The sequence below is a fragment of the Urocampus carinirostris genome, chromosome 8 (genome assembly GCF_059441175.1).
Source record: "Urocampus carinirostris isolate Australia breed hairy pipefish chromosome 8, RoL_Ucar_1.0, whole genome shotgun sequence".
Classification (NCBI taxonomy): Eukaryota; Metazoa; Chordata; class Actinopteri; order Syngnathiformes; family Syngnathidae; genus Urocampus; species Urocampus carinirostris.
The window spans coordinates 33,825,262-33,836,035 of NC_142356.1; the positions used below are offsets into that span (position 1 = coordinate 33,825,262).

Genomic DNA, 10,774 nt, shown 5'->3' on the forward strand with positions numbered 1-10,774 from the left:
GTTTTAAGAGTCGTGTGTCAACTTTGCACTAGAGCCAGTAGGTGGCGGTAGAATGAAAGGCGGACGATAGGAACAGCGGAAAAAGGTCCCCAGCGTGCTGGTTTCTCTTCCTGGTAGCAAAGATGGCGCAAGGTTCACAAAAGTTTAAAGCTCAACGCCCAGGAGCAGCGAAAAAGCCACATCAAAATAAACTAAAGGGTCCGAAGAAAGGAGGTATGACTGACATTTTTAATTTCCACGCGGCACATACGAAAGGCAAAACGTGAGATCGTCAGTTGTTGAATAACTTAAGTAGTACTGTAATGTGTTCCTTGGCTCGAATCCCTGAAGCGTGTGCGAAGTGTTTGAGAATAGTGATGGAAAAATGAAGCCCTCAAGGGAAATCGTCCACTCACACGGAGGAGCTTCAAGATGATTCATTACCTCGACAATTTCCGTCATGTGGACAGAAAAATGTACAACATGCTTGTGTAAAATGCGCTCTGAATTCAAGAAAATGTTGAAGAACGTATTAAGAGTACCAGATTAAGAGTGCATCAATGATTGTTTTATGTTGCTCTGTGCTTATACAACAAGTGAAAAAATGATGTAAAAAGGAGTATTCATGTGTATTCAAAACAATAGTTTTCCCAAAGTTTCGGGACCCAGTCGGTTTATTTTCTTGCAGGGAATTTCACCTGCTTTTGAAATAACTCAAGGTACAGATGAGGCATATATGTATGATGTGTGATTTTTTTAAAGAAAGGGAAGTGCATATTTATGTGATTCTCAGTACTGAAGGGGACTTTCAACTCTGGGGGCGTTTCCTTTCTGCTTTTATTTTGAACCACACTCATGCAAGTGAATAATTTCACTTGGTACACCCGCTTTCGCCGGGCTTAAAACGTCTTTGTACAGCCTTTAAGCACAAAATGTCTCTAAGGACTGCACATGTTACAATTACACCATCCCTTGATCTTAAACCAACATGCAGACAAGGGAAAAACTCACAAACCTAAGCATGAGGAAAGTAATAAACCTTGAGAAGGGGCCTCTCTAGTGGTAAGCCCCCTGCCAGGATGACCAGGGAGCAATAGATTAAACATTGGCTAGCAGTACACTAAACATAGTAAACATCGATTGAAAAGAAACAAACATTGCTAATCTGTAGACATTGTCCAGAAAGTGCATGAAATCAACGACTCCACGAGCCTGAAAATCGTCCAAATAGTCTCTGACATCAACGAAACCTAGAGCCTGTAAAATTGTCCAAAAAGTTCATGATGGGAAAATGCAGCTTCCCATCTCTGCTGGCTGGTTGATGCAGATGTTGACATGCTTCAGGTCCAGACACTAGTCTGCTGACTCATCGCGAATTGTCCTTCACCCTTCTATCACAACCAGCCAGGCAGTCTGAAAGCATGGGTAAAGAAAAGTATGAGGTGGGCATCAATCATAAGCTATTGAATAGAAGATTTAAAAACTTCCACATGGGTTGCAAATCTTATCTCCGGAGGCAGATGAAGTAAAACTGTTGAGGAAACTAAAATGCGAATAGCACAAGCAAGTGCATTGTATATCCTAAAATTACCGTAAAATTCAGACTAAAGAGCACCGCACCTGATTATGAGCCGCACTCAGTTCATTTTTAAAGGAAAAAACAGTTATTACATAGATAAGCTGCACCAGACTAGAAGCCGCCTGTGCCCACATTGAAACATGAGATATTTACAAAGAAAGCCGGTACACAGAAAGAGTTTTAATAATATCCGGTTTCTTAACCCCTTAACATTCTGACGGCTCGCCAGTGGGCTGCCAGACTATCGATAAACAAATACCGTAATTTCCGCACTATAAGGCGCACATAAAATCTGATTTTTAAAAAAAAAAAAAGCTGACTATGCGCCTTATAATCCGGTGCGCCTTATATATGGATCAATATTGAATTACAAGGTCTCTCAACTTACGGTAAGCAGCCACCGACTCCATTTTTTGCGTAGAAGAAGAAGTGCGCTGTGCATACTGGGAAATATTAAACAACGATTCTCTTTTATTTGTGCGTTTGTATAAAGACCCTGAAATGGCTCCTATTAAGAGACACGCTTACAACGCAGAGTTTAAACTCAAGGCGATCAGTCAAGCAGTAGAACATGGGAATAGAGCAGCAGCGAGAGAGTTCCAACATTAATGAATCGATGGCCAAGTAAGGAAGAATAAACAAAGTTTCCGTGGCAATAAAAGCGAGATGGCCACAGTTAGAGGACACACTTGAACAGTGGGTTGTTGAACAAAGAGCAGCAAGTAGAAGTGTCAGTACAATAACTATTCGAATGAAGGCAACAGCGCTGGCACGGGAACTTAACATTAAAGAATTCAGAGGTGGTCCTACTTGGTGTGTGTTTACATTGTAGCGGGCAGAGACGGGAGTCGTAGGCGGAGTGTCAAACAAAGGTGCCAACGAAAGCTGCTTTAATGACATTTAAACTTGCAATCGAAACTTAAAAAACAAACAAAAACACGAGAGTGGCTCGAGCCGGCAGAATAAAGAGTCCCTCTAGGAACTCGCTAACTGAACAATGGTTCCATGGGTGAATTATGAAAAACCCACTACAACGTTTTACATTTTACAGTTATTATGTTATTGCTTCACTGTTATTGTTTTGCACTTGTTGTTTTTGCACATTACGAGTGTCACTATATTGCGATTGCACTAACGTTTAATTTACCATAACAGTATCAGAGGTTTTTTTGCGTGTTGACTAAATGGAGGAAAAGTAAACTGTTATGCTTTGCTGTTGTTCAAAGATGTTAAAGATGTGTCACGACAATGCTTTACCTCAGAGAAAATAATAAAACAGCTGTTTATTCATTTTGGGAGTGAATGGAGTTGTGGTAAGCTTGTTTGTTATCTATTGATAAAGTTTGACTGACCTATCTGATTGTTTTGTTGACATTCCCTTTAGCGCGGCACCATCTAACGGTTGTATAACGTAACTACATCCCCTACTGTAGCCAAGTCAAGTTAAGTCACATTTATTTATGACGCCCTTAATCACAAAAATGTCTAAGGACTGCACAGGATTACAATTACAAAATTGCACAATTACCTGATCTTAAACCAGCATGCACTTATAGCGCCTTTTAATGGGGTGCGCCTTATGTATGGAAAAAGTTTGAAAATATATCATTGATTGAAAGTGCGCCTTATAGTGCGGAAAATACGGTACGTGTCTGTACGATGTCACCAGTTACTGAAATACATCATGCCACATATCATTGGAAATCTTAAACTCTTGGGATTCAAGATATTGAAAATATACTCTTTAGAGTAACACCACGACCAGTCTGAAACAAGATACCCAAAAACTATAAAGTCGGCCTAACTCAACATTACATTCCTTGGCCGTCTTCTTTGAATGTTTGAGAAAATACCTTCGTGACAATAAACACAATCCACTGATTCCAAGCTTGTAAAATATTGACTCCAAAAGACATGATAATGCTGGCAGATAAATAGGAATCTGCCTTAAACATTTCTGCTTTGTTGGACGTTGCTCCTTGTAATCCGTTCGTTTTGCTTCAAGTCAAGTCATGTTTATTTGTATAGCCCTTTATCACAAGGAGTCTCAAAGGGCTGCACAGACCACAGATTATTGCAAACTACAGACTTAATACACCATCCCCTCCCCTGATCTAAAACCCACATGAGGGCAAGGAAAAACTCAAAAACATCCACATCAGGTAAATGAAGGGACCTCACATGAAGTCATCCCCCTTCCAGGATGACCAGGCTGCAATGGATGTTGCAATAACAATTAATACACAGATATTGTCAACGTAAAATTTAGGTCATTCCTAAGCTATATAATAGAAATGTGTTTTAAGCCTAGATTGAAGCAGTTCAGATTTAGTCGCGTCTTCTCACCACCTCTCCATAATTAGAAAATATCTTGATCTTCTATAAAAGTTATAGCACAACTTTTAATAATTTCCATTTACAATTGAACAGACTCAGAAAATATTACCCAATATGGTAGTTAGCGATCCCATATCAATTGACACCTTTTCCATGATAATAGTTTGTCCATGCTAGTTTTTTTCACGCCCAAAGCGCAGAGTTGTAGTAAACTTGTGTCTTCCTCGACGCATCTATTCCACGTTTCTCACTCTTACCTTCACTACTCGAGCGCCCCCGGCAGGTGTTAGAAAAAAACGCGTAAATTAGCTGCATAGTTGCATAATTCGCAGGGTTGAAAGCTTGGGAAAAAAGTCACGCTTTATAGTCCGAACAATACAGTTGGTGGTTTCGGTTTATGGGTTCCCTGTTTTTTTTTTTTTTTTTTTTTTTTTATACAAATCATTCGGTGACCACACCCCTACCGATAGTTTAAAATTGATACATTTAAATAGGGAAATATCCAATACAGTACAGTATGTACTCGGTGGGGCCCTTGAGCACCCGAGTTGGTGACTCCTGGTTAAGGTGATGTTTATTTTTTCGTGACAGTCTCCTCTCCATATTATTAGGTTTTCACTCAAAATTCCCATTTTTTTCTTTTATTAAAGGAAGGATAATTGCTCCCAAGAAGGCTCAAGTGATTCAACAGCAGAAGCTGAAAAAGGTGAGATAGTACACCCAAGCATCTGTTACGTGCTCATTTTCAACCGGCGACCCATATTATTGTATTGCACTTGTTTTACTGTTTAATATATCATCCATCGAAAAAAAATGGTTGGAAATTGTTCACATACTCAAAGGGACAATTTGTATTTGTTAGCGCTGTTTAGTGGTAAAAAAGCACTTCATTCATTAAAAAAGGTCCAATATTAAATGATCATTCAAACATTGATTTACTTTGATTAAAGTAGATTAAGAAATTAGCATTTATTCTACATGACATGAGCCTCACATAATGAGAGCTTACATATTTGTCCCCCTAGCTGCGGCTACAGCTACCCAAAAAGATTAAAAAAAATTGGGCCGAAAAATTTGAAGTAAAATGGTGGAGATTTGTCACTTTGAGTTTCTGTTTTCTTCTTTTAAGCACTCATATTCGGTTTCTCTAAACTACATGTGTCAAACTCATGGCCCAGTGGCCTGATGTGGCCCACCACATCATTTAATGTGGTCCACGAGAATTTAAAATGTCTGAGCGTCTAAAACCTCATGGGTCAAAGGATTAATATGACCCAAAACTACTGTCCCTTTAAGTAACATTAGTTAGCATTTTTCATTTGAAGCTGAAAAGCACATTTAAGAATTTATATTGAAATAACACCGGATCAACATGGCACTTTTGTAGTGTTTTTGATTGGACAATTGATAGTAGGTTTTGAAACAACCGAAAAACACCACTTAATAATCATTGGTGTAATCATTTTAATTCAAAAAGTGGTTATTTTTCTCTCTAATCAGGCCTTACCATGTGTAAACATTGAATTCTTAAAGATTTTTAGATTTTGCCTTGTACAAAGGTTTAATAAAGCTAACACACACCTTTTTATTTGAGTGGATTCTTTACCAATTGCTTGATTCTAACAAAATGAATGATTTTTGTTCTTCCTAAAAGGGTCTAGACGTTGCCATCAGAAACAAGATTGAACACGATGTGACCCAAAAGGCGAGCTCATCCCTACACAAACCCCTCAGCGTGGTTAAAGGGGCTGAGAGCAAAGGCAAGCCCGGGGCCCCAAAGCCTGGAAACAGCTCCAAATAGGATGTGATGCAATGGACACAAATCATCATTTAGACTTTTGGAAAAGAAATATTTTAAGGTTTTTTTTCTTTCAAAGACGGGAAATGACTTGACTCAAAGCTGTATTGTGTTTTTTTTTCATGTTTTTTTTTAATATCTGAAAACAGAATATCAACATTTAAACAAAGAATAAACATCTGTAATTTACAGTCAGTAATTATATAAAGAAGTTTTCTCTTAAATACTTTGCTGTAAAAGTCTTACTGTTTCTTCTGTTCAGGGTTTCTGTGAAGGTTTCATTACCTCCAGGTGGTGATTACTTTAAAGATGGGCGATACTAAGAATTTTGGTATCCACCGGATACAAGTAAATACATGAAAGTATTGATTTATACCACTCCAAGATAGTTTTACTTGGACATGTCATTATCTTTGAATATTTGAACCCTTCCACCTTAGTTCATAACGATAAACACAGCTTGAAGATTTTACGCACTAAACATGTTTCATCTTTTTATTAATTAACATTATTGCAAGCTTCAACAGTATACAATTAGTGTATAACAATGTCAACTGTATAACTAAAATACCTTCCATTGCACAATATTTTGAAAATAAAGTTATAAATACAAATAAAGGGTCAATCTAATCTTATCTGCTCTTGCCCTAGTTGCAACGTATTTACAGTTTTTTTTTGTTTAGGAACAGTACAATGGTTAATTTTTTGGTTGCAGCTTCTTGCTCATCTGAAGCTTTTTTCCTGTGTTTATGTGAATTTGTGGTGTTTCCACAGTAGCAGACCACCTTACCCATTAAATTACACCTGATATTTCCCTATCATTTTGTGCTTCTGCTAGGGGTGCAGATTTGGCCCTCTTTTGTTCAACTGGCAGGCAGGATGCAGTAACAGCCCAGGGGTGCCTGTCACTCACTTGAATAACATATAATGGTGTCATTCCATGGTTTGTAGAAAGAAGTTATTGCCAAAATTTAGAACAGAAACTAGTTGCCCATTGTGGCCAACTGAGTCACTCGTGCTGTACTCTTTAATTCCCAATGCCGTGCTTTTTGTTTGAGTATATTCTTTCTGCTTATTGCCCAGAGTCAACTGAGACTGCAGCTTCTCTAAACAGAATATGTTGTATTGAAAATGGACGGGCAGCCAAGTGCACTAAGTGCAGATGAAAATCTCCAGTGAGCCACGTTCCGCTTCCACAGTTTTGACTGTGAGCTTCCGGTGTTCAAAACTCTATTACAGTTTTAGTTCGAACATGTGGCCCTTACTTTTTTTGTAAAGTAAAACTGATGAAATGAAATGATCTGCATTTCTATAGCTCTTTTCAGGTCAAAGACTTCCCAAAGTGCTTTACAATGTGCTCCACATTTCCCAATAGCGGCCTTGCAGCCATGTAAGGCGCTAACCTGCTTATTGGGGGTATCAGGGGTTCAGTGTCTTACCCAAGGACACTTCGACATGTAACATGGAGGAGCTGGGATTCGAACCTGCGATCTCATGATCCCCAGAAGAGCGCTCTACCTCCTGCTACTGCCACCCCCCAAAAAATATCATGAACCTCCATCCATCCATTATCTGCGCCGCTTATCCTCAGTAGGGTCGCGGGGCTTCTGGAGCCCATCCCAGCTATCTCCAGGCAGTGGGCAGGGGACACCCTGAATTGGTAGCCAGCCAGTCGCAGGGCACACAGAGACCGACAACTCACTTGCCCAATCACACCTAGGGACAATTCAGACCGACCAATTAACCTGACGTGCATGTTTTTTTTGGAATGTGGGAGGAAACCGGAGTGCCCGGAGGAAACCCACGCAAGCACGGGGAGAACATGCAAACTCCTCACAGGAAGGCTGGTAGCTGGATTTGAACCCATGACCTCAGAACTGTGCTACGCACGCACTAACCACTGCTCCGCCGTGAACCTATTAAAAGCAAAAGAAAGCATAATGAATGCAAAACAAAACCACTGTTTCCAAAGTTAACTCATTAAGTGCAATAACGTATGAATATGTTTTCAGAAGCATGGTCCTTGATTGCCAAATTTTTATTTTTATTAACTATTATAATGGGTTTGGCACAGGTCATTAGTAAAGATCAAGCCTCTGGGAATTAATTCAGTATGATAAATCGGCATGTGCTTTCCCTTCTCAAGGTTTCTTCATTTTCCTCATGTTGAGGTTTTTGAGTTTTTCCTTGCCCTCATGTAGGTTTTAGATCAGGGGATGGTGTAATGATAGTCTGTGGTTTGCAATAATCTGTGGTCTGTGCAGCCCTTTGAGACTCCTTGTGATTAAGGGCTATACAAATAAACATGACTTGACTCGACATGACATTAGATGGCAGGAGTGGCTTTTATAAGATCTTTGTCCACACATCGAGGAGCTTCCACTTACTAGTGTTCCATCTTTTTTTCCGGCCAATGAGTAGGTGTAGGTCGCCCCATATGGTGAGTACGTATAATGAAGCAGTGTTGTGAGAAAAGTAAAGATATGGGTAAGTACAGGTCCGGGGTTCGATTGGAGCTAATGCAGGCTGCAGTAGCTTAGACTTAAACGGACTGTATTTATATAGCGCTTTAACCAGTCACTGAGGAATTCCAAAGTGCTTGACAATGCACTTCACTCTTTACCCATTCACACACATAATCGCACACCAATAGCTGAGTCGGCAGTCTGCAGCCTCCGTGCCTGCTTGGGTTTCTCCTGGGCACTCTGGTTTTCCCCCCAAAAAATATGCGTGTCAGGTTATTTGGTTGGTCCAAATTGTCCCTAGGTGTGAATGAGAAAGTGAGTCGTCTGTCTGTGTGCCCTGCGACAGACTGGCAACCAGTTCAGGTTGTCCCCTGCCCACTTACCGAAGACAGCTGGGATGGGCTCTAGCACCACTGCGACCCTAGTGAGGATAAGTAGTGCAGAAAATGGATGGATGAGAGCAGACATTGACGCTTCAACTGAGCTTTTTCTTTCTAAAAAAGATGACAAAGTCTTTTTGACTTTCTTTACACGTCCGAAGCATTGCGATCGCTGTGGTGACTGGAATTGTGTGATGAAGTTGCCGTAAACACCGGGCGCTGAAGAGTTTTTGCAAAGTACACGCATTGTTCATGCATAAGTTCAGTGTTCTTGCAATAAAATTAAGTTTTGCAAGAAAAGTGCCCATGTGTTTATGAAAAGCATTGTTTTAGATATTAAAGGTAAAAATAAAAGCCCAAAAGTTCTGCTTGAATTGCATCCTTTAACAAAAGCCATTTACTTTGAAACAAATATTTTCAAGAACTTGCAATTTTCAACTGTTGTTTACTAAACAAAAAAAAAAAAGAAACATAGTTTTTACATTTAATGAAAGATGAGAGTCGTAGTGTTCCTTTGGTATGTCCAATGCCTATATAGCTACAGAACTAAATTTCTGTAGGTCTTTGAAAATAAGTCAAAATGGCAAACATTGGGTGGCACTGGCTCTTCCCATTTGAGAGAAACGTCTGGCATTGAATGAGTTAAAAAAACGGCCGTACCATTTATTGATGTTTTGCCAATACCAGCCTATTTTAAGCCTGGGATACTCATGACGGTACCATATTCAAGTATCAGCTGGCTTCTTGTGGCCATTCAATCATGAACCTCAAATTAAAGGTATGGTGATTTAACAAAAAAAGACTTGGAATAATGAAATGACATTGTGTATTGTTACTCTCCTCTTGGTGGATTTTTTTTTTTTAATCTATAAACTTAATGGCTCTTTTCATGAGTAGGCTACATATGGCTCGTGAGCCAAATATGGCTCTTTCATGAGTACTTTCCAAACTTTTTGAAGTATAAGTTGCACCAGCCCAAAAAATGCATAATTAAGAGGGACTAAACATGTATAAATCAGATTTTTGGGGCAACTTTTATGGGATTAAATCCAACACCAAAAACGCACATGTCATTTTGAAAGGCAATTTAAAATAAAAATAAGAACACTGTATGTACATGCAAATCTTAGACACGCTACTCAGGAACAAAATAAAAAGAGTTATTATATATAAGCACCTCTTATCCTCAGTAGGGTCGCGGGGGAGCTGGAGCCCATCCCAGCTATCTTCGGGCAGAGGGTAGGGGACACCCTGAATTGGTTGCCAGCAGTCGCATGGATGGATGGCTGGTGCTATCTGAAGCAGAGTACAATGATGCATATTTTCTCCCTACTGACATTCTCTCCTCTGAATAAACTCGCATCCAAGCTGTATTTACAACTATAAAATAAAAACTAAAATCAGCGGCTCAGCTTAAATGCTCAAGTTTGGTTTTGTTTCACAAGTGGCAAATGGTAGGCAGCGCGTGGAGAGAGTGTGTGGCTTATACAGGAACAACTCAATCAATAAGGCAAATGTGGACCCATCATTTGCGGTAAAGTGCTGAATTTCGTCCTTTTATTCGTAACATTATTTTTGCAAAACATCATACCTGGAGAATGAAGAAAATGTTTTGGACATTACCCAAAATAGAGAGGGAAATATTCAAGTGGTTTGAAGCCCAGGGACAAAATGAATATTGAATGTCTCCGCTGTGTTAGTTTGCCATCTCTCAGAATTAAACTACCGGTAACCAAGAAATATGAAGGCTTCAAAAAGTTAGTGTACACGTTTCATTCTGTGTACATTGTTACAAAGAATGACAATACAAAGGAAATTACTATTATTATTATTATTCATTATATTTATTTTATGATGTGGCTATTTTTTAAAGGTGGTGACTGTGACTTCAAAATGGTGTACTTGCTGGCGCCATCTTCTGGCTGATATCCTTACTGCAGCTCCTTTAGTTGCACGTGCAAGTATGTGAGATTCTTAGATACAATTACAATACTTGTTAAATGAAGTAACTAGTAACTGTAAAACGCCCAACATTGTTCTTTATACTCAATTGATATGCATGCATCCTGCATTCACAGAAACGCCGGCAATGGCAGGGAACTATAATGGTGATTTGGAAGGTGCTCGTAAATGACTGCGTGTTGAGAATAAAAGCAGAAGCTTTGCATTGAATCCAAGTTATGACGCAAACCCCCCCAACCCGGCTACTTTCTCTCCACATTTCGGTCCACGGAGC

The 10,774-nt window shown here is 39.4% G+C and overlaps 1 protein-coding gene across 1 annotated transcript; it reads left to right on the top strand.

Moving 5' to 3' along the window:
• Positions 1 to 56: 56 nt before the first annotated feature.
• On the top strand, positions 57 to 5,892 carry c8h19orf53 (chromosome 8 C19orf53 homolog). Its single transcript, XM_088342486.1, has 3 exons — positions 57 to 213; positions 4,546 to 4,601; positions 5,550 to 5,892. The coding sequence occupies exons 1-3, from the start codon at positions 123 to 125 to the stop codon at positions 5,694 to 5,696; spliced, it is 294 nt and encodes a 97-aa protein (XP_088198612.1). The 5' UTR covers positions 57 to 122; the 3' UTR covers positions 5,697 to 5,892.
• The last annotated feature ends 4,882 nt before the right edge of the window (positions 5,893 to 10,774 follow it).